At 40.8% G+C, this 26876-nt stretch overlaps 1 protein-coding gene across 1 annotated transcript in view; it reads left to right on the top strand.

Annotated features, from left to right (window-relative positions):
- The window catches only part of ATP8B4 (ATPase phospholipid transporting 8B4 (putative)), a 255344-nt gene extending 228875 nt beyond the window's left edge, over positions 1-26469 (top strand). Inside the window, exons 25-29 of the mRNA XM_060174644.1 lie at positions 9187-9270; positions 12194-12439; positions 18467-18605; positions 22530-22660; positions 23928-26469. Coding sequence (XP_060030627.1) covers positions 9187-9270; positions 12194-12439; positions 18467-18605; positions 22530-22660; positions 23928-24209 — 882 coding nt within the window. The 3' untranslated portion in view covers positions 24210-26469. The remainder of the gene's footprint in view (positions 1-9186; positions 9271-12193; positions 12440-18466; positions 18606-22529; positions 22661-23927) is intronic.
- Positions 26470-26876: the final 407 nt, after the last annotated feature.

Raw genomic sequence — 26876 nt, 5'->3', positions numbered from 1 at the left:
TTCCTCCTCCTCCTCCTCCTCCTCCTCCTCCTCCTCCTCCTCCTCCTCTTCCTCCTCCTCCTCTTCTTCTTCCTTCTCCTTCTCCTCTTCTCCTCCTCCTTCTCCTCCTTTTCCTTCTTCTTTATCTTTTTCTATTATATCACCTTCTTTTCCTTCTCTTCCCCTCTTCCTCTTTCTTTCTCCTCCTCCTCCTCCTCCTCCTCCTCCTCCTCCTCCTTCCTTCTCCTTCTTCTTTTATTGCCTCCAGTCACTGGGGCTCAGTGCTAACACTACAAATGCACTGCTACTTATGGACATCCCCCCCTTTTGTTGCCCTTGACGTTTTATCATTGTTGTGGTTATTATTGTTGTTATTGGTGTCATTGTTGTTGGATAGGACAGAGAGAAATGGAGAGAGGAGGGGAAGACAGAGAGGGGGAGAGAAAGATAGACACCTGCAGACCTGTTTCACCACTTGTGAAGTGACCCCCCTGCAGGTGGGGAGCCAGGGGCTCGAACTGGGATCTTTATGCCAGTCCTTGAGCTTTGTGCCATGTGCAACTAACCCATTGTGCTGCCTGACCCTTGGTGGCCCTTTATTCCCCATCGTTTCATAGGACAGAGAAATTGAGAAGGGAGGAAGAAGTACATACATACCTGTATACATATAGAGGGAGAGAAGGGGGGAGAAGGGAGAGGGAGAGAGAGACCTGCAGATCTGCTTCACTGCTTGTGAAGGGTCCCTGCTTTAGGTGGCTTGAACCCAGGTCCTTGAACATAGTGTTATGTGTACTTAACTGGTTCTTTCTTTCTATATGAAAAAGTTCACATGAAATGGTGAAGCCCTGGAGAAAGCATTGGGGGAGGGAAGGGATAGAAAGGCAGGAGGGAAGGAAGGAGGAAAGAAAGAAAGGAAAGAAAGAAGGGAATGAAAGAGAGAGAAAGGAAGGGAGGGAGGAATAGGACAGGGGAGACTAAGCATAAAGGCTAAGAAAGGACTTTTATGCCTAAAACTCCAAGGTCCCAGATTCAACTAAATAAAACAGTGTGCAGGGAAGAGCTCATTCCAGAGCCTTGTGACATAATCCCACTGACTGAGAGAGAAGTGGCTTCATGTGGAGACCAGTCCTGTGGTTCTTGAGATCATCAGACCCTTACGCTTGCCAAGCCAGTACTTCTCAAACTATGTGATCTGAAGACTCTATGTCACAATATTTTTAATGCTCAAACCAAAGATGAGGGGGCTGGGGAGATAGCATAGTGGTTATACAAAAAAAAAAAAAGTGTCTTTCATGCCTGAGGCACCAAAGGTCCCAGATTCAATCCCCAGCACCACCATAGGCCAGAGCTGAGCAGTGCTCTGGTAAATAATAATAATAACAACAACAACAATGATAATAATAATAATAGCCAGGTGGTGGTGCACTTGTTAAGCACACATATTACGGTGCACAAGGACCCAGATTCAACCCCCTGAACACCAGCTGCAGTGGGAAAGCTTCATAAGCAGTGAAGCAGGGCTGCTGGTGTCTGTCTCTTTCCCTCTCTATCTCCTCCTCCCTTTTCAACTTCTCTCTGTCTCTATCCAATAATAAATAACTAGACATATTTTTAAAAGAAATGAAAATGAAGAAGAAACATCTTACAGTCATTCATTTATTAAAAATCATCGAACCCAGACAATGTTTATCTAAATGGCATAATTTTTGTGAGGGGGAAGCCACTGCATTTTCCATAAGAAAACAAGTTAGTGAGAAGACTGTCACCATTTCATCCTGAATCTCCTCCTACCGGACACAATGGATGGCAGCAGGGGTTACCTAACTGCTTCAGCATTTAGTTGTCTGTGAGATCACTAGGCATGTACACTCCTATGAGCAAAGTGAGAGTTAAAAAGGAAAATCACTTCTGAGAATTACTGTGGAAAGAGTTTTGATGTTATGAACCTTCCTCCCCTCCCTGCTATGCCCAGAGTTCTCCAGACACTTTCAACAACTTCATATTTAGTGTGTGATAATTGGGCAGACTTCTAACCTTGATACCGGTTTCTTATGTGTAAGTTGGGAATTAGCACCTACCTCATAAGATTGCCCTAAGAATTAAGGGCCAGGTAGTGGCTCACCTGGCTGAGTGCACCTGCTAGGACCTGGGTTCAAGCCCCCAGTCCCCACCTGTAGTGGGGGAAGCTTCTTGAATGGTGAAACAGTGCTGCAGGTGTCTCTCCCTCTCTACTCCCCCTTCATTTTCAATTTCTCTCTGTCTCTACATAGTAAATAGGTAAATAAATAATTATTTTTAAAAGATCTAATGAATGAAATCTTTAAGATAATGTCATTTGTTGGTGATGTTCAGTAAGTATCAACTACGTCTTGTTTTATTTTTACTGTTGTGATTTCAAAGGGCAGCAAACATTCTTTTTTTTTAAATTTCTTTATTGGGGAATTAATGTTTTACATTCAACAGTAAATACAATAGTTTGTACATACATAACATTTTTCAGTTTTCCATATAACAATACAACCCCCAGTAGGTCCTCTGTCATCCTTCTTGGACCAGTACTCTCCCCCACCGCCACCCCAGAGTCTTTTACTTTGGTGCAATACGCCAATTCCAGTTGAGGTTCTACTTGTGTTTTCTCTTCTAATCTTATAGGGCAGCAAAAATTCTTTCCAAGAAAGAGTTCATTTAAACGTGGGCCTTATTGATGATGCCCTCCTTCACTCTCTTGATCCAGTTGTGAAACAAAGCTTCAGCTCTGATAAAATATCACTGTCAATTAATTGTGGGTTTCAGTGCCAGACTTATGCCTGGCCACTCGCTACTCACAGTTCAGCATGTCAGAATCTCCAGAGTCTGTCTTTCTTCCTAATACCTGAACTCCTTTCTCCTCAGGGAGCATACCAAATGGAGGCAGGCAGTGGATCTGGTAGAGGAAAGAGTGTTCTGATAGCACCTACTTTTCCCTCTCTTCTTTGCCAGGCTGTAGACATTAAATGAATGACTCATTTTGAGGGGTGTGCCAGAGTGGATGCCATCATCAAATAGTTTGTTATTTAGTTATTTAGTGGAGGTGAGTGAACTTCTCAGTTTTGGCTTCACATGGCCATCACCTGGGGGCAGGGGGAGCTGCTGCTGCCTGGACCATCCCACCCTGATGTGAGGATACTTATTAAAAGGCCTATGGTGCTTCCTGGGTGTCAGGACTTCTCTCAGTCCTCTTGGTGTCCAAAGCCTCACCAGATTGTGACTATAAAGAGCCCTACTTTTTTTTTAACTGTAAAATGTAGCAACCTATAATACAGCACGTAGTACATAACGGACATTTACTTAACCAGTTGCTGCAGAATGAAAGCTCATGCAGTCATGATCCAGTGGGAACAACTGAATATTGCTACCCTCCCCCAAATTCTCTTTTTCTGTCTCACCCATTCTGAACTTTCTAGAGGGTAGGCAGTACCCTGACATTTTTACGCTCCTTTTTTTTTTTTTACTTTATTTTTATAACTTTATCCTATGAGTATGAATTCCAAAACAACACAGATTAGATTGCCGTGTGTTTTTGTTCTTATTTATTTATTTATTTAAATTTTATTTATTTATTTTCCCTTTTGTTGCCCTTGTTGTCTTTTGTTGTTGTTGTTGTTGTAGTTATTATTGATGTTGTTGCTGTTTAATAGGACAGAGAGAAATGGAGAGAGGAGGGGAAGACAGAGGGGGAGAGAAGAATAAACAGCTGCAGACCTGCTTCAACACCGCCTGTGAAGCGAATCCCCTGCGGGTGGGGAGTCAGGGGCTCGAGTGTTTTTGTTTTTAGATAGAGATGGTGAGTTAGAGAGACAGTGAAAGAGACCGTGGCACTGAGGTTTCCTTCAATATAGTGGGGGGTCCCGGGTTTAAATCTGGCTCATGCACAAGGCAAACCAATGCACTATGTAAGTGAGCTATTTTGGGGGTCGGGTGGTGGTGTACTGGGTTAAGCACACATAGTACCAAGCACAAGGATCCCGGTTTGAACCCCGGCTCCCCACCTGCAGGGGGGTCACTTCACAAGTGGTAAAGTAGGTCTGCAGGTCTCAGTCTCTCTCTCTCTCTCTCTCTCTCTCTCTCTCTCTCTCTCTCTATATATATATATATATATATATATATATATATATATATATATATATATGTATGTATCCTTCACCCCTCTGAATTTCTTTCTGTCTTATCCAATTAAAAAAAAAATAGTACCAGGTGAGCTATTTCTTTGGCCTGATGGCTACCTTTTTTTTTTTTTTAACTTCATTACAAAGAATCATATTTTTGTGTTTGGTTTCCTTTGTTGATATAGCTAGTTAACTTTTTTTCATTATTCTGCAGTATTTCATTAATTCAGTACACCAGTTTTTGTCCCCAGTCGATTCCTGATAGGTGTTTTTGGCTCACCAGCGCTGCTGTGAGCATTTTTGTGTGCCTTAATAAAAGCAAATATTCTGAACACTTTCATGTAGGAGTAGAGTAGTTGGATGTATTTTGCTGATCAGAAGGGAAAAAAATGAAGCCAAGCTTCTGTTTTGGTGAATTCTTGGATAGGCAAGAGCTGGTGTCTGGCACTCTGCTGAAGCTCTTGCTCTGAGCTGGGAAGCAGATGAGTTGCCCTGCTTGGAACCACATGCCTTGGACTTTTGATGATTTGCAAGTGGCAAGTGAGAAACGGATGCTTCTCTGACTCTTAGTTGTTCTCTAGGATTGGAAGATAGAGATGTCAATGAAACTCTTCACGCTTTTGTTCCAGACCTAAGGGAAACCTCTCTCTAGGCACTGTGTTCGCCAACTGCGCTATGACATGGCAGCTGGCTAACCCATTCATTACCTATCACACTACCATCACATCCTCGGCAGCTGGTAGAAAGAAATAGTCTGGAGAAAGATACTGTATCTTAGGACGATAGTTCTTAACTTCGAATCCCCCTTTTCTTTTTGGCCTTAACAGTTAATTCCATTTTGTCTTCTAAGTTCATTGATGCTATGATGAAGTTGTTTTGTTGTTGTTGTTGTTTTTTCAATTCTCAGCTTTTTTTTTTTTCTTTCATTTTTTTGGTCATCTTTGTTTAGTATGAATCAATAGTTATGGCACAGTCACCCTACGTGAGGCTCTGAGGATCATAAAATCAGTTTGCTCTAAAAAATATCTGCTACTAAAAAACCCTGGGGGTTGACAAGGACTGCTGACAAGTCTGTTCTCAAGGCTGTCTGATACTCTGGCCTGCTGTTCTGTCCTTTTGTGTGTTCTCTTTTTGCCACGTGAAGTCTAAGATCTCTCATTGCTGTTGCTGTCTTTGCCTCTAAGCATGAACAGAACTGGGGCATGCTGGTATCAGCCCATATTGATTCCTGAGATCTGATTGCTAAATGTCTCAGGAATTAATATAAGCCAGTGGTTAAACATAGACATAATTACATTTAAATTATATCAACTTAGCAACTTCAGTTAATTCTATTAGAGTTGAAATTTATAAATACTGAAAACTCATCACGTCCCAATCAATCTACTGTCCTGCATTCCTCATGCTCTCGAGGTTGCCTCTGTCTTTTGCATCTGCTTGGTAGCAGCACTGTGTGGTCGTGTGCCTGATGCACCTCTTCAACTTCACATTAGTGATATCACCGGCTTGACAGCCATAGAAGAAATAGTTAGACCGTGTAAACTGGCAAATGCTACAGATCAGAACAACATGCTACCAAGAGTTAGTTGTTAAATGCTTGTCAATATATCACTGAATGTAGCCCCCCCCCCCCATTTGAATCTTTAGCCAGAGTTCAAACAGACGAGCAGAATAATGTCAGGGAATTGGGAGTCTGGCGGTAGCGCAACGGGTTAAGCACACATGGTGCAAAGCGCAAGGACCAGCATAAGGATCCTGGTTTGAGCCCCCGGCTTCCCACCTGCAGGGGAGTCACTTCACAAGCAGTGAAGCAGATCTGCAGGTGTCTATCTTTCTCTCCCCCTCTCTGTCTTCCCCTGCTCTCTCCATTTCTCTGTGTCCTATCCAACAACAAGGATATCAATAACTAACAATAATACTATAACAATAAAACAATAAGGGCAACAAAAGGGAATAAATAAATAAATATTTTTTTAAAATAATGTCAGGGAATTGTAGAGAAAACTGGCCACTGTCTAACTGTCTATTAGAAGTGACTGTTTTGTGTCCAAAGCCTAAACCTCTTGATGGTAGTCCTGAATATTACTGCTGTGCCTGAATCCTGTCTTCACTGTTGGTGTTGGAATTTAATCTTTTAAAATATTTTAGTATTTTAATGAGAAAGAGAGAGAAAGACACACACACAGAGAAAGACCAGAGCACTACTCAAATCTGGCTTCTAGTGGTGCTGGGGATTGAACCTGGACCCACAGAGCTTTAGGCAAGAAAGTCTTTTTGCATAACCGTATGTTTCTCCCCATCCCCTGCAGTGGATTTTCTCATCCTCATTCTGACTAATCTCATGATATTGTTGCCCTGAACTTGACTTTTCTCAGGATTCGTCTCAAATTTGACCCATGCAATCTGTATGCAACCTGTCTATAACTTGTCTGGCTCCCTTGCTAGCCTCCAGCCCTGAATTGAAGTTTTTTCTTGGACTACTACTCCCTCCTCTCTCAGGTGTCTCCTTAAAGCAGTCACTCTTTGCTGCTTTGGTTACCACCTCTTTGCTTATGGCACAGATTTTTGCCCTGCCTTACCCTTCTTTACCTTGTTTTCAATAAGTGTAAAGTTGCCAGACACTTCCTGGATTCCCTGACAAGTTCTGTGTCTAAAGGTTTATTGTGCTTATTTCTTTAAATTTTTTATTTATAAAAAGGAAACCGACAAAATTATAGGATAAGAGGGGTACAACTTTGCAAAATTCCCATCACCAGAACTCCATATCCCATCCCCTCCCCTGATAGCTTTCCTATTCTTTAACCCTCTAGGATTATGGACCCAAGGTCATTGTGGGATGCAGAAGATTGAAGGTCTGGCTTCTGTAATTGCTTCCCCGCTGAACATGGGCATTGACAGGTCAATCCGTACTCCCAGCCTGTCTTTCTCTTTCCCTAGTGGGGAAGGGCTCTGGGGAAGCTGAGCTCCAGGACACATTGGTGGGGTTGTCTGTCCAGCGAAGTCTGGCTGGCATCCTGCTAGCACCTGAAACCTGGTGGTTGACAAGAGAATTAACATACAAAGCCAAACAAATTGTTGACCAATCATGGACCTAAGTAAGGGCTGGGATAGTGCAGATGAAGAGTTGGGGGGTCCTTGGGAGGACCTCAAGGACTATGTTGAATAATAGTGGAGACAGTGGACATCAGTGTCTGGTTCCTGATTTTAAGAGGAAAGCTTTTAGCTTTTCCCCATTGAGGATGATGCTGGCTGTGGGTTTGTTGTAAATGGCCTTTACTATGCTGAAGAATAGTCCCTTTATTTCCTTTTCTCTCTTTCTTTCTTTCTTTCTTTCTTTCTTTCTTTCTTTCTTTCTTTCTTTATAAAAAGGAAACATTGACAAAATCATAGGATAAGAGGGGTACAACTCCACACAATTCCCACCACCAGAACTCTGTATCCCATCCCCTCCCCTGATAGCTTTCCTATTCTTTAACCCTCTGGGAGTATGGACCCAAGGTCATTATGGGATGCAGAAGGTGGAAGGTCCAGCTTCTGTAATTGCTTCCCCGCTGAACATGGGTGTTGACAGGTTGATCCATACTCCCAACCTGCCTCTCTCTTTCCCAAGTAGGGTGGGACTCTGGGGAAGTGGAGCTCCAGGACACATTGGTGGGGTGAATTAGAGCTCAGATCTACAGGGATGCTGTGGTCACATAGGCTCCTAAGCTGAATATGGACCCCAGACCAAATCAGATAGATGGAGTTTACCATCAACAATATTTATACTCCTTTCCCATATTAGGGAGCTACTCTCTTCCTTGATCCAGCTTTCAAAAAACATGACATCATCTCCTCAGACAATAACTTGAATCCACCTGTATATCAGATTTCAGGCTCAGGAAAAAAACAAACTAGTATAGCCTTTTTAAAAAATTGGTAGGATAGGTAGAAATTAAAGGGTAATGAAGAAGAAGAAGGAGGGGGGGAGGAGGAGGAGGAAGAGAGAGAGAGAGAGAGGCTGACTTACAAACCTGCTTCACTACTTCTGAAGCTTCCCCTCTGCAGGTGGGGTACAAGTGCTTGAACCCATGTCCTTATGTATTATAATGTGTGCATTTAACTAGATGCACCACCACCCAGTCAACCTCCCTTCCTTCCTTCCTTCCTTCCTTCCTTCCTTCCTTCCTTCCTTCTTACCTACCTTACTTCTTTCCTTCCTTCCTCCCTTCCTTCCCCCATCTCTCTCTCTCTTTTTTTTTTCTTTCTTTTTTCCCCTTCCTTTCTTCCTTTCCCATGGGGGTTATTGCTGGAAATTAGTGCCTGCACTACGAATCCACCACTCCCAGTGGTCATTTTTCCTTTTGTTAAATTTGCCTTTCCTTTAATTTGATAGAATGGAGAAATTGAGAGGAAGAAGGGATATGATAATGAATGAGACATAAACACCTCCCTGAGACTTACTCACCACATATGGGGACCAGAAGCTTGAACCCTGGTCCTTGTTCATGGAAGTATGTGCAGCCCAAGTGGGTATGCCACCACCTGGTCCCTAGGTTTCATTTCTTTTCTTTGCTTGTAATAACCTCAATAATGCTAACAGATTATTTATCTATCTCTATAAACTCACCAACAAAAAATGGGAATGCTCATTGACTTTTGATCTGCAAGGAAATGTACTTTAAAGGTGCAAATGGGTATTTTTATTGTCTTACTTGTCAGTGCCTACTATAGTGAACAGCTAGCTCCATGTCAGCCTTGCTCTAAATTATTCCTGCCAAAGCTACTTATCTGAACACAGGGTAAGACTGACGGGTTTATTTCGGCATCTCCCTCTGAATATTTCAGTGGATCCTTTGCTTATCACTGAGATCAGATCATGAGAGTCATAAGTCATTAAAAGCTGGGCCTAGAGCCTTGTCTGGCTTTGCATTGGATGTCTACATATGATCTCCTCTCATTCCCATCTCTCTTCTCATTGTGGCTCTGCGGTGAGCATATGGCTTCACTTTAGAGTTAAGGAATTGAAGTTTAGAGAACTGAAACGAATATGCTCATGACTGCTGATGCTGTTTCTTTTCAGACCGTTTATGATCAGTGGTTCATTACTCTCTTTAATATTGTCTACACGTCACTGCCTGTTTTAGCCATGGGGATATTTGACCAGGTAAGTATTCTTTTCCCCTCTGCCCTGATTATTCATTTTGATCTTCAGCTTGCTTCTAGTTTCTAAGTGGAAGATACAAGCCATGGAAAAAGTTCTAGGAGTGCGGGGTTGTTCTAATAGGCACTGATGGATCAAAGCCTCTTCCAGATACCCCACCTCACCAAAAGGGCTCTTCTGATCAAAGCTTGGCTACTTCCCAAAAGAGAGCCACACCCTACACTATTGCTGTAAAGATTCTAAGAAGGCCTATAGCAAATTATCTCTTTAGCTTCCTTTCAGTTTAGCATTTCCCCAACTCACACAACTACAGCTTAACTGGTTTGTTTTGCCGGTAGAATTACTGGCCATTGTCTCACACAGAGAAGAGCTGTATTAGCCTCCACAGGTTTGTAGAGGACCATGCAGTGATAGACAGAACATAACACAACTAGGCCATAGCTCAGCGGGCCAGCATCTGTGCTGAAGCCTTGTTGGCCAGCCCAGCCCAGAACAGGAACTTCAGGCCAGGCCAGCATCCTGCCAACAGAGAGGACAGCATAAAGGCTCACAGCCAGGGAGAGAAAGGGCACAGTGTCCTGTCTAGCACCATGTGCTTGAGAGGAGTGAAGGGAGGGAATGGCTTATAAGCATGGTTGATCCTTGGCATATTTGAAGTCTGGGAAGGTACTTCCTGGAAGGAGACAGAAGTCTAGCTGCCTGTGGAGAAGTGAAAGACTAGCCAGCAGAGTTTCCAGGGCCCAATTAGAGTTCATGATTTTTAAAAAGCTTTTTATCATTATTATTACTTTTGAAGTATTTTTAAAGAGACCAGCTTCGTCTCCAGACTGCTCTTAGACCCATTTGCTGGGTCTTATTTTCTGGCTCCAAATTGTCTATTGAAAAACACCCATCTTCACAATATGAGCTCACACTGCCCTGCGTCCCGTTCTGTGGCTTTGTAGTCACTCTTTTCACTTCTTTGTCAAAGGGGTTATGGCAGGTTGGGGGTGGGCAGCAGAATATTTTGTGGACTTCTACAACAAAGCAGTGAACTCCTGAATCCCTTCTCTAAAAAAGGATCAAACCCATGAATTTCTCTATTGCCTGTGTTAACAAGTGTTTCTCTGCTTGGTGTTTTGAGGTGCCAAAAATGTGGAAGACAATAACACTAGTGCCGTTTCTGGGAAAAGATGGCTATTGTGCAATTTGAACAATAACAATGAAAAGATAGGCCCTTTATTGCCACCAACATGAGTGGCTGCCCTTCAACTTCTCTGCTTTGTCAGCTTTGGTCCTTCAACCAATGGCAGAGCCTCAATCATCATCTATTCTGACATCCATTTTGTATGGGAGAAACTGAGGCTCAGAGATTCAAGCCACCACTCTTAAAACCAATAAGTGGCAAGCCATGTGACTCTGAGCTTGCTCTGCTTTTGCTATGACTGGCATTGCTATTGCCCTTATATATATATATATTTATTTATTTATAGAATCACCTGTTGTTCATTACATCTTCTGTGGCCCAAATGTTGCTGAACACTCGATGTACTCAATCAGCCATGGCAGTGGTTCTGTGAGGGAGGGGAAGTGTTTGACTCTTTGACGAAGAGGAAACTAAGGCTCCTGCAGGTCAAGTCAGAGGTCTGAGGCAGCACACTTGCTAAGAGGCAGAGGCAGAATTAGAACTCAGGATTGGTTGGTTACAGAGCTTGTGCAGGTAGCCCCATCGATCACTGGACTGGTGGAGGTGGACACACCCAACAGTATCTCCAAGCACAACCTCCCTAGAGAGAATATAGCAGCATTCTCCTTCCATTTTGCAGGACCTGGGTCAGTCACATGTAGGAAAGGGAACTCAGTCTGCTCCCAGAATCCAGACCTGAGTCTCTCCCCCATCTAGCTACCTCTCCCTCTGGGTCTTGAGATATCTCTCTCCAGTGGTCATTCCTTGCCATCCTTGTGAGGTCTGGGCATTTGGCTTTGGCGTTCACAGTATGGCCAGTGGCCTTGCTTTCTTCTTTATTTTAAAATTTTTTTTATTACCTTTATTAATTGGATAGAGACAGCCAGAAATCAAGAGGGAAGGTGTGGTAGAGAAGGGAGAGAGACACCTGCAACCCTGCTTTACCACTCACAAAGCTTTCCCCCTGCAGGTGGGGACAGGGGCTCAAACCAGAGTCCTTGCACATTGTAACATGTGCACTTAACCAAGTGTGCCACCACCTGGCTCCTTGACCTTGTTTTCAAATTTGCAAACACTGTTGTAAGTCCACCCCAGACCTACTGAAGCATAATTGACTCCCCAGGTGATTCATGAACATATTTGATTTGAGAAACCACTGCTGTAGTTTCTTCCCCCGCTTCTTTCTGAGGCCAAGCACGGGGCCTTCTCATTCTGTTTAAATTCTATATTCCCGGACACCTGGTAACTGCACTGAAATCCCCTGCAGTTGGGCAGAGCACTCACCTCTTCAGATTCAGCCCTTTCCCATCAGGAATCTCCTGGAGTTTTCTGCTCCTTTAGGCTCATCCTCCAGACTTGCTACTTCAAATTTGCCATGTCAGATGCTACAGCTTTCTGCTGCCCTCTCCTGGTCACTACCACTCATTGCCCTGACCGTTAACCCAGGTTTCCACTGGTGGCACAAGGTGTCTCTGAATTCTGGGAGCAGTGGCAGAGAGAGTATAGAAAAGAAATTGGGCATAAGTCAGATTTGGCTCTAAGAAATCAGTGAGCTCACAGTAAGTAAGCTCTCTTGTGAGTCAAGCTCTTGCTCTGTAGAGATTATTGTGCCATCTTCTGGGGATGCAGATGAGAGAATAAGCCATATCAAGTGCACTTTAGGGCATGTTGAGACATGACTCGCTATTTCTAGAGCCAAGGACTTCAGGACTTCTGCAACTTCCTTAAGTCTCTTTCACTGATGTAACACTCTGTTGACAGGATGTAAGTGACCAGAGCAGTGTGGACTGTCCCCAACTTTATGAACCTGGGCAGCTGAACCTACTTTTTAACAAGCGTAAATTCTTCATCTGTGTGGCCCATGGAATCTACACTTCCTTAGCCCTTTTCTTCATCCCTTATGGGGCCTTTTATAACACGGCTGGAGAAGATGGGCAGCACATCGCTGACTACCAATCTTTTGCAGTTACCATGGCCACATCTTTGGTCATCGTGGTCAGTGTGCAGGTAAGCCTGATGGTGAAGCATCTGGAAAGCTTACATTTCACTTCCGGCTGCCTAATTGAGGAATACAGGGTTTTTTTTTTTTTTTTGTCACTACACAGTCTGCGATGAAGATAGGCAGTTTTTGTAGAAATTGCCAAATATGAGGGATTAATTGCCGTTCAAATGTTTATAGGCTCCTTATTAGCGGGAACCCCACAATGACACAGTAGGCAAAGAGAAGTAATTAGAAAACGTTGCTTCTTTTTGGTGTCCAAAGAAGAAAAAACTCCACCAATAACAGAAACAGAAATATCCTGATTTGCATAAATTTAATAACACCCTGGCTTTAAGGTGAAGGCTAATGATGAGGAATTCTTCAGGAAGTTCAAAGGTGTATTTCTAGCACACTCGAACCTCCAGTTCATTAACTCTAGTGGGGGTGGCTGTGATGACCTTTCATGGGGCATCTTGAAAATGTTTCTGGGAGTTGGGTGGTAGCGCAGTGGGTTAAGTGCACGTGGGGCAAAGTGCAGGGACTGGCATAAGGATCCCGGTTCAAGCCCCCAGCTCCCCACCTGCAGGGGAGTCGCTTCACAGGCGGTGAAGCAGGTCTGCAGGTGTCTATCTTTCTCTCCCCCTCTCTGTCTTTACCTCCTCTCTCCATTTCTGTCCTAACAACGACGACATCAATAACAACAACAATAATAACTACAACAACAGTTTAAAAAATCAACAATAAGGGCAACGGAAGGGAAAATAAATTAAAAAAATTAAAAAATGTTTCAGTTGCCCTTTTTGTTGTTGTTGTTGTAAAAATGCTTGGTAATAATATTAGATACTGAGTTAGAGCTCAGAAAAGTTTTGATTCCATTAAAATCTGTAGCTCTGGCTGGGAACAGCAAGCCATGTCACCTTTGTTTTATTTGGTGACTTGTGATTGCTGAGAAAACCCTTTGTGTATGTACACTTAGAGTTCCAACAAGAGAATTAGATGAACCACTACTTACTGTGAAGTCATAGGCAGGGCAGAGAGCATGATGGTTATGCAGACACTCATGACCGAGGCTTCAAAGTCCCAAGTTCAGTCCCCAAAATCATTACAAGCCAGAGCTGAACAGAGACCTGGAAATTAAATAAAGAAAAAAAAATAAGTCACGATTCCAGATCATAGTCACAACCCCTATGGAATTTCCATAATTCTAGTTGTAAATCTTATGTGCATGTAAATCAAACTTCAGTAATCTCTACTTTTAAAATATTGATTTTTTTTTCCTATTTAATTCTTAAAAAAGGAAAGAAAGAAAGAAAGAAAGAAAGAAAGAAAGAAAGAAAGAAAGAAAGAAAACTGGCTAAGGTTTTCTGGCTCCTAGCAAGACTATAGATTTTTTTTTTTTCTGTTTCAATGATAAAATTCCCTTTTAATATTTCAAGCATTACAGCATGTTTAAACTAAAATGAACAATCTTCTTTTCCTTCCTCATGCTCTTTCAGTTAACTGCTGTTAAGACTGCCATAGCTAGGAGTTGGGCAGAAGCGCAGTGGGTTAAGCACACGAGGCGCAAAGCGTGAGGACCAGCATAAGGATCCAGATTTGAGCCTCCGGCTCCCCGCTTACAGGGGAGTCGCTTCACAAGTGGTGATGCAGGTCTTTCTCTCCCCCTCTCTGTCTTCTTCCCTTCCTCTCTCCATTTCTCTGTCCTATCCAACAACGATGACATCAATAACAACAACAATAATAACTACAACAACAATAAAAAACAAGGGCAACAAAAGGGAAAATAAAAAAATTAATATAAAAAATTTTTTAAAATATGGGGTCAGGAGATAGCTCAAACAATAGCCTACATACCTGACTATGCACAAGAACCCAGGTTCAAGACCCTGCCCACCATATGGGACCACCATGGGAAGGGGGTGGTAGATCAACACTGTAGTATCTCTCTCTCTACCGCTGCTCTCACTCTCTATCTGTTTAATTATCTTTATTTATTAGATAGAAATTTACAGTCAGAAATCAAGAGGGAAGAGAGAGAGAGAGGAAGAGAGACAAAGAGACACCTGCAGCCCTGCTTCAACACTTACAAAGCTTTCCCCCTACAGGTGGGGACCAGAGTCTCGAACCGGGGTCCTTGTGCACTGTAACATGTGCGCTCAATCAGGTGTGCCACCACCCGGCCCTGGTCTCACTCTCTATCTGGAAAAAAAGGGAAATATATTGCTAACTATAACCTTGGTCTGGGGATTGACTCAGGGAGCAGGACTCATGCCTCATTAGGCCCTGGCTTCAGTTCCCAACACCACATGAGAACACCAGGAAAAGCACTAAGAGAACTCAGTGGATGGTGGAGTAGTGCTTTGGTGTTTTTTCCTCTCCTTTCTCAAACATAGACTAAAAAGTGGGCTAGGAAGTAGCTCAGAATCACATGAGTGCAAGGCTATGTCTCAATCTCCAGCATTGTCTGAAAAAGAGAAATGAAAGCAGAAATCTTTGTATTTTTTTTGATAGATCACCATAGCCTTAACCCTTATATCTTTTTCTTTTGCTTTAGTGCTACAGGTGTCTCTCTTTTCCTCTCTCCTTCTCTATCTCTGCTTTCCTTCTTGATTTCTGTCCCTATTCAATAAATAAATAATCTAAAAAAATCTTTAAAACAAACAAACAAAACCCCATCAGATTACTCCAGAAACTTCATGAAGACAAATTAACCTGGAGAGTCACAGTTAGGTTTAGAGCAGTTGGAAGGAACATTCAACCATGGGACTGTTACAGTGAGAATGCTATTGTTACCACCTCTTTCAGCAGGTCTCTGTTTACTGAGGACTGGATCTTAGATTAGAGAGAGTCCCAAAGGATCATTTTCTGCACCACTATGCTTTGTCAACTACTGACAGAAGTGTATTACATCTTTTAAAAATTATCTTTATATATTAAATAGACACATCCAGAAATTGAGAGGGTAGGGGGAGATAGAGTGGGAGAAAGACAGAGATACCTACAGCACTGCTTCATCACTCTCTAAGCTTTTCCCCTGCAGGTGGGGACCAGGGGCTCGAACCTAGATCTTTGCGCAGTATAACATGTGTGCTCAGCCAGGTGCACCACCAGCCGGCCCCTACAATAGTTCCTGACTACCGTAGCTTTTAACTTTTTTCATGATAAAATATACTTAAGTTTCTATTTTTCATATTACTTTTGCTTCCCTTGTGTTTTAGCCTGTATTTACCTGATAAAGAAGTTAGGTCCAGCCCTTCCTTTTCATTTCTCTCTTATTCTCTCCTATTAAGATGAGGGAGTTTGAACTACACAGTTGCTATGTAATAACTTATTTGCTTTATCTTGTTCTTTTCACATATTTACTATTTTACTTGTATGTTATGTTTTCACTCTGTTTTAGACACAGACTTCGCCTATCAAATGTTGCACTAACTTATCCTATGCCTTGCCTCCTGCAGTTCCAAATTAAACAGCTTTTGTTGTTGCCACTGGATACTCACAATTGCAGGCTCACTTTCTCAGCTAGACAGAGAAAAGAAAAGGAAACACCACAATCCTAAAGCTTCCTCCAGGGCATGAGGGCTGGGGCCAAACCTGGGTTGCATCCATAGCAAAGCAGGCATCCTCCCAGGTGATTTATCTTTTTGGCCTACAGGTGAAACACTTGGGAATTTTTTTTGTTTTTTCAATCCTACTTCTCTCTCTTTGTCTCTTTTCCCCCTCTCTAAATCTTGTTAACAATTTGGCATTTTAGTCCCAGGATATTATTAATGCTCCTCTAACATATGTTTTGACTGTTACAAAATTCCTTCTCAATTAATACCATAGTTATACTCACATTATTCCTCCTTTAGAAGAAGCTATAAATTTACAAGATTCATTGTTCACCACCATGTTTTGTTCTTTGTCTCCTACTGATTTCAGGTCTTTTGTATTTTTTTTTTATTTGGTTGCAGCAATTTTCTGGAGTACTTTGTTAAAGAAACAAACAAAAAACAAACAGTACATAGATGTTTCACTCTGGAGCGTAGAATGTTCTGCTTTACCTTTCCATTTAGATTATATGTTGGAAGATCCTGGGTCAGAATCTTTTTTTTCTTTAAGAGCTTCGCAAGTTTTGTTTCACTGCATTGCAAATTACAGTTTTAGTGTAGCAGTTTGATGTTAGATTGACATTTTTTATTATCATATGTAATTCCTTATTCTGTCCAGAATCTTACTTACTTTGTCCTTGCACTTAGAACATATGTTCTAATACTGTAATTTATTTTCTTAATTTACCTAGAGTCTATAGTACCCTATCTTTGGTGTCATAGAATAGTTTTCTTCTGTCATTTCCTTGATTGTTACTTCTCTATCTCTCTCTAAAAAGTCATTATTCTATATTGGGCCCAAAGGTCTGATATCTTTTCAGTTTGCCATTCATGTCTCATATCTTTTTGCACATGGTTTTCATTTCTCCAAGTTTTTGCTCTCCATTGTGAGATATTATTTCCATTTGTTTTTTCCAGAATATTAATTCAGTTCTCATCAGTGACTATTCTTTTTTTTTTTGGTTTCTCTATTGACTTTTTCAATTCAAAAATAATGCATTCTTTCTTCCAGAAAATTTTTTTTCTTGTGATCTAATTGCATCCTCTTAAGAGTTTTCATTACATTTTATTTTTGTTATAGTGTTCATCTGTCTCTCCCATTAGTTATGCCTCAATAGGAGCCACCTGTTATTATTTTTTTTCAGTCAAGTCTTCTTAAATGGGTTGCAATTTTTCTTTGCCTATTCATATCCACACAGCTCAGGCTATTTCTGGTGATGAACTGATGTGGTGGTAAATAAAACTGGAGACTTGGCTCTAATGTCTTAGCAATCAAATGAACTGGAAAACCAATATTTCTTTGTTGATGAATAGGAGTCAAGGGTCTCTATTCTCAGGTCTCTTAAGGAAGCAAAAGAATGTCCTTTATGGCCCTTGAAGTTTACACTAGGACTGTTAGCCTACTTTTGATGAAGTAGCATTTTAAAGGATGGTAAGCTCCAAGAGGGAACAAGAAATATCTCCCCCATTTGGCACAGAGGACCTATTTACTATGTAGGTAGGGTTACTCTAAGTAGGTGAAACATTTTGCACCAGATTTTGCTATAAATGCAAACATTCCCTTAGGTATTTGAAGACTGAGAGATGCAAATAATGATAGCAGAAGCTACACTTATTTTCCTTCTTTGAGAATTAAAGATTTCTTATTTATCCATGACTTCATTGATTCCAGCTAGCAGATCATTCTTTTCCAGCTGAGCTATCATTACAGGTTACTAGTAGAAAGATGAGGGGTGGGCAGTGGGGCACCCAGTTAAGCACACATAGTACTAAAAGCTCAAAGATATGCACAAGAGTCTGGGTTCGAGTCCCTGCACCCCACTTGTAGGGAACACGCTTCACAAGCAGCAAAGAAGCTCTCTCTCTCTCTCTCTCTCTCCTTCCTCTCAATTTCTCTCTGTCCTATCCAAAAAAAATAGCCAGGAGCGGTGGGTTCGTAGTCCCTGGAGGCAAAAAAAGAAAAAAAAAAAAAAAAGATGGTACTTTTGAACATTCTCCAGGTCACCATAAATTCAAGAGAAATTATTATCATCAAGACAGTAGAAAAATGGGCAAGAGAAAATTAAGTAAAAGTGGTCATGTGAAAAGTTATGTAGAAATCCTAAATGCTGCATTTGCTCACTATAAGCATTTTCCACCTCAACAGAAATGTTTTGAAAGTAACTTTAGAATTAGAAACCATTCTGTGTTCTCATTTCTCAGTTAAAAGAAGTTGAATATTTTATCTCCCCATTCTGACCCAACCTTGGGAGAGACAGTGACTTTCAGATGTGAATTCTAAAGTCAACCATTTGCCAGGAATGCCAAGTTCTAGGTATCGTGCATAAAGCAGGAATGCCTGTGATAGCTAGAGAGGTACCACCATCTTTTCAGAGAGCAGTTCTGGGGTAATATCATTCAGGAAAATCATACAGATTGAATCCTCAAAGACTTTTCTTTTGCATTTGACTTTTTTTACAGATAGCCTTGGATACCAGTTACTGGACAATCATTAATCACGTCTTCATCTGGGGTAGCGTTGCTACTTATTTTTCCATTTTGTTTACAATGCATAGTGATGGCATCTTCAGCATCTTCCCAAACCAGTTTCCATTTATTGGTAAGTGAATTCTACTCTCTGATGAGCCTAGTATCATATTGACACTATTTATTTTTGTAATGGACTTCCAGGGAGACATGGGAGGAGGAATGACCAGGGATCCTTTCTCTGGTAATATACTGAGCCAGACAATTGAAAGCTTCCAGACTTGAAAAAGAATCCAAAATATTAGTTTCTGCTGTGCCAACCAAATGTAGAAGAATAGCTGAAATAGCTGCCTACAGCCCAGATGGCAGTGTGGAGACTGCAGGCCTTTTCAAATAAGAGATAGTGAATATGTCAGGGCTGCCCAAAGAGCTGTGGAAAGTTTATGTATTAAAAGGAAGAAGACAGACCTTCTGCACCTTCTACCTTCTGCAGCCCATAATGACCCTGGGTCCATACTCCCAGAGGATTAAAGAATAGGAAAGCTATCAGGAGAGGGGATGGGATACAGAGTTCTGGTTGTAGGAATTGTGTGGAATTGTACCCCTCTTATCCTATGGTCTTGTCAGTGTTTCCATTTTATAAATAAAATTTTTTTTTAAAAAAAAGAGGGAAGAGAAAGAAATGCTTTACTTTTATACCATGTTATTACCAACATCTCAATTACTGGTGGAACCTATTTGAACTTAGATAAGAAAGAAATGATGTATAGCTTAGAGCCTTTTCAAAGTTGCTATACATGAGCTGTTTATAAGACTTTTTTAGAACTATGGTGGTTATCTTTGGGATAAGGTTGGAGGGTGGGGTTATAGAACTTTCGTGTGGAACTATACATTGTAATCTGATAATCTTGCAACAAACTATGAATAACAAAATATATTTTTAAAATTGCTGTACATGAAATCCATAAGCTGCATGAAAAGTCATCTTTGTTATTAAACAGCTGGGATTCATCTGTCAGCTCCACCACATGTAGACTTTGTGACCCTGGACAAATGACTTTTTACCTTTTGATAACTTAATATCTTCTAAAATTAGGGCACTAATAGCTTCCTATTTTTTTCATAGGAAACTCTTAATAAAAACAAGGGTTCAATGAAATAATGTTGATAAAATACTTATCTTGTGTTCTATAACATAATACTTTTTCCATACATCTTAATCGTGATGACTGTAGTGATGGTAACTCTGTAGGCACATATGGCTTGATTATTGGTTGGGAATATTACAGAATGAGTCAAGTATTGGATTGTGCGCAAAGGACTTCATGAAACCTTTCAAATCCTGAGAATCTATGATGGTCCAGAAAATATACATCTGGCCTCTCTATGGAGTTTATTGCCACCAAACTCCAAATTTCAAAATAACTTCCAGAAAGAGCTACTTAGCTTTATCCAAGACTATTAATATACTTTCTCAGGAGTTTTTTGTTTGTTTTTTAGAATTTCTAGTCAGTGATGTTTCTGAGTTCATCTCAGAAAACTGGAAAAGAGAGGCACATATGACCACCTTGTTGATTTCAGTGAGGCAAAACTAAGTCTTGAATACACTAGGAAACTGAGTAGAAAAGTGCTTTTTACCTGTTGTTCATGTAGGAACCTCTATAAGAGCAATGTTATGGTCACATATGTCCACTGTTACAAAGGCCCCTGAAGTTGTAGTCTTGTTAAATGCACACATGTACTTAAGAACTTAGCTCTTTAGCTTTTACTTGATCTTGTATAATCTCGTATTGACACGGAAATATTTAAATTGAATCACTTTTACTCAATATGTAATTTTGACATAGTGTTTACCAAAAGTTTCCAGCTATGTAGAAACATGTTAGTTATGAATAACAATAAGAAAATTAGGAAAGAAAGGTATCAAAACTATTTTTAATTATTTTATTTTATTTTGGGCTGCCAAATCTGAAAGTTCAATGCATTGACCGGAAGATGTCCAGTCCCAAGAGAGCTTCTAGCATGCATAATGAAACTGGAATGCCTCAACTAGAGAAAGTAGTCTGTATGGGGACTAGCCTCTCCAGCTAAACACATGCCATTCCAGGAATTAATTATAGAGCTCCAATGAGAATTCTGAAAAGTTAAATCAACATCAGAGTTTAAGGGGGAATTTTTTTTTTCTCCCTTAGTAGCCGACAGCAAATGGGAGTGTGGTTTTAAAGTGAAGTTTGTTTTTCTAGCAGTGCCTATGGGTACTGACCTCCAAGTGGTTTCTTCAACCTTCACTTTGTTAAGTCAAGTATGTTTCTTCTTGTCTGAAGATGACTGGAATCAACCACTTTTTGGTTAGAAGCTTCTATCCTCCAGTGCCAGAAAAATTCTAGCATACGAACCAACAGCCATCCCTACCCCTCCCACTCCGAAAACCCACTCAAATGTTGTTAACACTTCAGCACTGCCAGAGCAAACCTGAATTATGGGAGATTTCATGATAAATCCATAGGAAATCACCAGGGAGACAAAATTTATTTTGGTAATGGCAGTAGGATTGCCATCATCTTTTGTAGAATCTTTCTGTTTGCTAGATTAACCTTCCAGGCTTTGTTTAAATCATTACATTTTGTTTTGTGTTGTTTTTTCCTGTCAAGGGCCATTTGGATATTTATAACATCATTCGCAGGCCATACATAATTATCAACTTATAAATTAGCATATAGGGTGGTGGTAGATGCAAACAGACTCTCATGACTGAGGCTCTGTCAAGTTCCAGGTTCAGTACCCTGCACCACCATAAGCCAGGGCTGAGCAGTGCTCTGGTAAAAATAAATAAATTTAAAAAAATAAGTAAAATAAACACAACATTAAAAATAAAGTTAGTATATAATGTTGGTGTTAAAAAAAAAAACAACCAGATTCATTGAATGTCAAGCGTCGCCTATGACTGCCTTGGTGAGACCAGACCAAGTGATTTTGCATGCCATATATTCCCCTTGGGCTGAACCTTCCTCACCCTCAGTTTCTGAGTTCTAAGTAAGGCACATCACAGATCAACAAGTCCCTTTGGTTCTCTTAAGTCAGACTTTCTAGGTCTATTGACTGGCTTTCAAATGTTGGCTCAGTGGCAGATAAATCTCACCCTTTACCACATGGTCAGCCATCAGGACCATTGTTTGAGATTGTAACCCCACCTATGACATATATTGTATAGACTCAGTGTGATAAGTGATTCCTGAACCCACAAGGGGAATTGTAACAGGTAGTTTATTTCTTGCTTCCATCTCAGTTTCTCTCTTGTTTCATCTAATACATGAGTAAATAAATACATAAAGAAAATTTAAAAAGGATAATGATCTCTTCTTAGCTGAAGCATCATGAGGTAGTGTGAGAGAATTCTAGCTTGTGAGTGATGCTGGAAAGAGCCTGCTTCAGAAGATGTTTGACTCTGGCTGACAGTTTCCAAGTGGGATGTTATTACTACATCTGCCTCTTCTGGTCACCCTTGAACATTCTATATACCAAGGAAGGTACACAGTAGCTCTTTCTCAGTCATCCAAATCTCACCATGTCAATAGAGACCTTGAAGATTAGACAGGAAGCACACCTGGTTGAGAGCACACATTACAATGCACAAGGACGCAGGTTCAAACCCCTTGTCCCCACCGGCAGGGGAAAAACTTCACAAATGGTGAAGCAGGGCTGCAGATGTCTCTTTGTCTCTCTACCTCTCTATTTTCCCCTATCCTCTTGATTTTTGTCTCTAGACAATAAATAAATAAACATAATAGAAAAAATTTAAGAATAAACAAGAAGGGGCAGGGGAAATAGTATAATGGTTATGCAAACACATTCTCATGCCTGAGACTCCAAAGTCCCAGGTACAATCCCCTGCACCACCATACGCCAGAGCTGACCAATGCTCTGATGTTTCTCTCTGTCTCCCTCTCTCTCTCAAAAATAAAATAAATAAAATATTAAAAAAGAATAAACAAGAAGCTTATTATTCAATAATTACATCAAATTTGTATTCACAAGGAATCTTTTTCTTCCCATATAGGAAATGCCCGGCATTCCTTGACCCAGAAGTGCATCTGGCTTGTTATTCTCTTAACAACAGTGGCTTCTGTTCTGCCTGTGATAGCATTCAGATTTTTGAAGGTGTTCTTATTCCCTACCCTGAGTGATCAGGTATGTGGCAGTGATGATTATTTAAAGGGGTAGCTCTTGGCTCTTGGAATCAAGAGTCTGACATTGACATCCACACTGGGCAACACTCAGGTGCATAGCAACACATATCAGTAACTGGAACTGCCCACAACGTGAAGGTACTTGTCCAGTGAATGCCAGTGAAGCAAAGCGTCCAGGAAGAGAGGCAAGCACAGGAGGAGATGAAGGGACTCAAGTGTTTGGAGAAATATAATAGGCACAAGATGAGATGTTAACATTCTGCACAGAGAAAACAGCAACAAGATGGCTAGATTGGAACACAGAAAAGTAGAAGGAAAAGAGAACATATTGTAGAGTTAACTTTGTATTTCAACATAGCATGGGGAGAAGAGAAAGGGGAGATAGATTTGTAGTCACATCACAAGAAGGGCAAACCTTGATTGGACCAGTCACCAGACCAAAAGTGCTAAGGGGAACTGAAGTAGAACTGACTGGAACCTAAGGATGAAAAGATTTCTTTTGGAATGAGTCACAGAGTTCCCTGTTTTGTTTGTCCTTCCCCCTTGACACAGTGAGCTCATTCTGACGTAAAGCCTGAACATGATGGATGAGCTGATGGAAGGAAGATGATGGTCATTTCACTCTATTCTCAGCCAGGTCAAGATTTTCTATTTAGTGGTTTTCTCCTGAAATGGCAGTCAGAATCCAAGTGATCAAAGCAGTCATCTGAGTAAGAGAACAACATGGTTTGTGTCTTGGCTCAAACCTTGGATCCTGTTTCCTCAACTTTATAAAGAAATGAAAAGCAAATATATTGAAAACCCACCCAAATAATGGTCAGCTTTACAAAGGGTCACATCCCTCCAAAGAAATTGAATCCTGAAAAATCTCCTGGTACATTCGCTTACCACAAAGTTGGAGATGTCTGACTCTCTTGTTTCTAAATTTTCTCCTAGTTCAGTTACAAAAGACTATTGAGTCTAAAGAATTTCTCAAAGGAAGAGAAAAGTCTTTTCGTAGGGATGGGACTGTAAGTTGCTACAGTGACTGTGGTTAATAGATAACGTGCAAGCCCCTGTTCATTTAAGGTGACTCCAGAGAATGGAAACAATCTAAACTTGGTCAGCGTGCACCTTGCTTATTTAATAGTCTCTTGGCAAAATAAAAAAAATGACCAGTTTCTCAGTATTCTTTTGGGTATTTTGCTAAAAAAAAAAAAATATTCACTTTATAAGTGGCCCACTGCCTGGATTTTTCTCATGTGGATGTACTATGTCACTTCTTTCAGATCCGTCAGTGGCAGAAAGCTCAAAAGAAGGCCAGGCCCCCACGAAGCCGAAGGCCTCAGACTCGCAGATCAAGCTCCAGAAGATCCGGATATGCTTTTGCACATCAGGAAGGCTATGGGGAGCTTATCACATCTGGAAAAAATATGCGTGCTAGACATCCACCCCCAGCATCAGGGTTGGAAAAGACACTCTATAATAGCACTAGCTGGATTGAAAATTTATGTAAGAAAACCACAGACACGACGAATAGTTTTAGCCAGGACAAAACAGTGAAACTGTGAGTCAAGATGGGTTTGAACCACATAGTTATCTTGTCACTTCAGCTGGAGCTGAAATTCAGCTGGTTCCAGAGTTTGGGATCAGAAGTTAAGAGTAGGGGCAAGGGGCAGGCTGCCTGCCTTAATTTAAATCTGCAGCAGACATCTGCTGATGTCTATGAAGTAGGGGTGCATCCACTGGAGAAGCAGACCAGAAGGTCACTGCATCCATTGTGATTTGGTGGATAAAACCTTTTCAGTACAACCCCAAGCTTTTACCAAATAGACCTAAACTTAAGGGTCTCGTTTATGGAGAAAAATGTGCAAATTGCATATGTTGAATGGATCTCCAGGTGGTTAAAAAGGTGCCCTGGGAAGGTATATATCCCAGCTGAAGTGGATGCTTGTGGATAAACACATAGAGGTGAGACTGGTCTTTCCAAAGATACCCATTTAGGATATAAAATGTGTACTAAGGTGTTTACATACCAAGAGAAGCTTGTCTCAAGTCTTGACAGTTACCGCTCAAATCGGGGAAATAAATCACTTTCATAGGTGACTGTCAGAAGTACATATATTGGTGTGCTCATTTACCAATCAGAGACAAAGTAAGCGTCTTTACAGTGAGATAGGCTGTTAATCTGCTTAAATTTAGTTTTAAAAGCTCAGGAACATGCTTATGAAATATGAAAGACATGAAGTATTATGTATTCCAGTACATTTCAGTGACTATACAGTGACATCAGTAGTCATTTGACTGTGCCTTCTAGAACATAATAGAAACGGTAAAGCATTGGAATTTCACATTTCGATTTCAAGTGTTTCACACAGTGTGTGGGAAAATACTGTAAGCATTTTCAGTTTTTAAGTTTAGATTTGAAACCAAATTAGTAACCAGTCTCTCCTGGTATTGAATATTCATTTAGGTCACCTGGAGTTTGTTGGTTTTGATGTTCAGAAATCATATCTATAATTTTAAGCTATGAGTGTATATTAGATGAGGCAGACATTTTTAGAGATAGATAGTCCTGTTCAAATGGTCAGTCCACACATGCTTCACCAATGTTCCCTGTACCAGAGTTCAGGCAGATTTGTGTTAGAACTTTAGCTCTGAAACTTCTTACCTCTATAATCTTAGGTAGGCAATGTGCCTCCTTTGAGTCTTTGTTTGCTCTTCTGTAACGAGAGGAGATAACGCCTACCTCATGTGGTTGTTTGTGGATTAACACGGTACAGTTCTCAAATCACTGAGAACAGTTCTCAAATCACTGAGAACAGTTCTCACTGAGTAAACACTGTGTTAAGTTTCATTTAACTCATCATCAGAACAACGGCAGTTTGCCTTGACGAGAAAATGAAAGAAGTGGAATTCAAATAATTAAGGCAGAAAAGATTCCTATAAGCCATAAAAAGAGGCGAGAAAACCAGGTGATTTTATAGGTGGAATTTAAGAAAAAAGGACATAAAGGGACAACACTAAGTAAAACTTGGACTGGGTTGGCATACTGCATCAAACTCTGGAGAAGGAAGGAGAAGGTTGGGGGATGTGTGTGTGTGTGTGTGTGTCTTTGAGGTCCTGGTGTATGATGATGGAAAGGGATCTAAGTTGGTGGTAAGAGTGTTTTGCCAACTCCATCACTGGGAGATGAGAAATTGTACCCATGTGTCAACAACTGTCCTAAAAATAATTACCAAAAAAACTGAAAAAAAAAAAAGATTGTTAAGTTAAACGTAAGATTGGTTAGTGTTTTAGTGGGAAATAAAACTACAACTTTGGTTATAAATTTCTCTATAAGAAAGCAAAGAATAATTCTTCATGCTTTGCCAAGTTTCTGCAAGTGAGCATCCAACTTTACAGAGTCATCAGTCTGGCTTTGATTTAATTATTAGTCAGACAAAATTACATTTCCAAAAGGAGTTAGATAGCCCTAAGGTGGCCATGATGGGTAATGGACTTGCAGGATATTAATAGATCATACAACCCTTTCTTAGGGAATAGGGGGTAGGGCTGGGACTGGGTCCTCATTTCCAAGTCTGCAATAGTTTTTCCTGAGTGGGACAGAGTGAAATATGTGTAAAAGAATCTACTGCTTCAATCTCAGTAACTGTTCATAAATATTCTTGCCCCACGTTCCCCCCCCACACACTCACTGCCTGCCACCCGCCTGCTTGTGTAGACTTACCGAGGTATTAGTTTTCAATCTCTCAGTCTCTTACTGCGTCTGCTTGCTTTTTTGTAACATTTTTGGGAGGTCTGAAAACTTTCAATAAATTTTTTGGCATTATTGGTACTTGATGTTTTGTCTCTTGCATTACTGGGATCTCATTGGGGAGAGTTTGTGTTACCATGGTTAGCTGCATTTCCCCTCCCCTTTACACGCCTGGGGAGAATCTACAACATTTTTTAGGATCCAAGTCAAGGATAAAATCAACTCATTGGACCTATGTGTAAGGGATGGAAATGATTAGGGATGGTCCAAATTTGCAGATTCAGTGCAAGTCAAATAAGGCTGTTTATGAACCGATAATGTGGTTGATTGTGAGAGAAACACATTATCAGCTTACTTTGGCCAAATGGGATTCAAATAAACTCACGCAGCCAGTGCAAGATCATTCAATTACAAGTGCCAGGGATTATCTTAAATGAGAAGATGAAAAGCCTAAAGAGTAGGGTGGTGACAAAGGTGATCT

The sequence above is a fragment of the Erinaceus europaeus genome, chromosome 16, assembly GCF_950295315.1.
Source record: "Erinaceus europaeus chromosome 16, mEriEur2.1, whole genome shotgun sequence".
Lineage (NCBI taxonomy): Eukaryota > Metazoa > Chordata > Mammalia > Eulipotyphla > Erinaceidae > Erinaceus > Erinaceus europaeus.
Note: the sequence above shows the minus strand (reverse complement) of the source record. Positions and strands in the feature narration are given on the sequence as shown.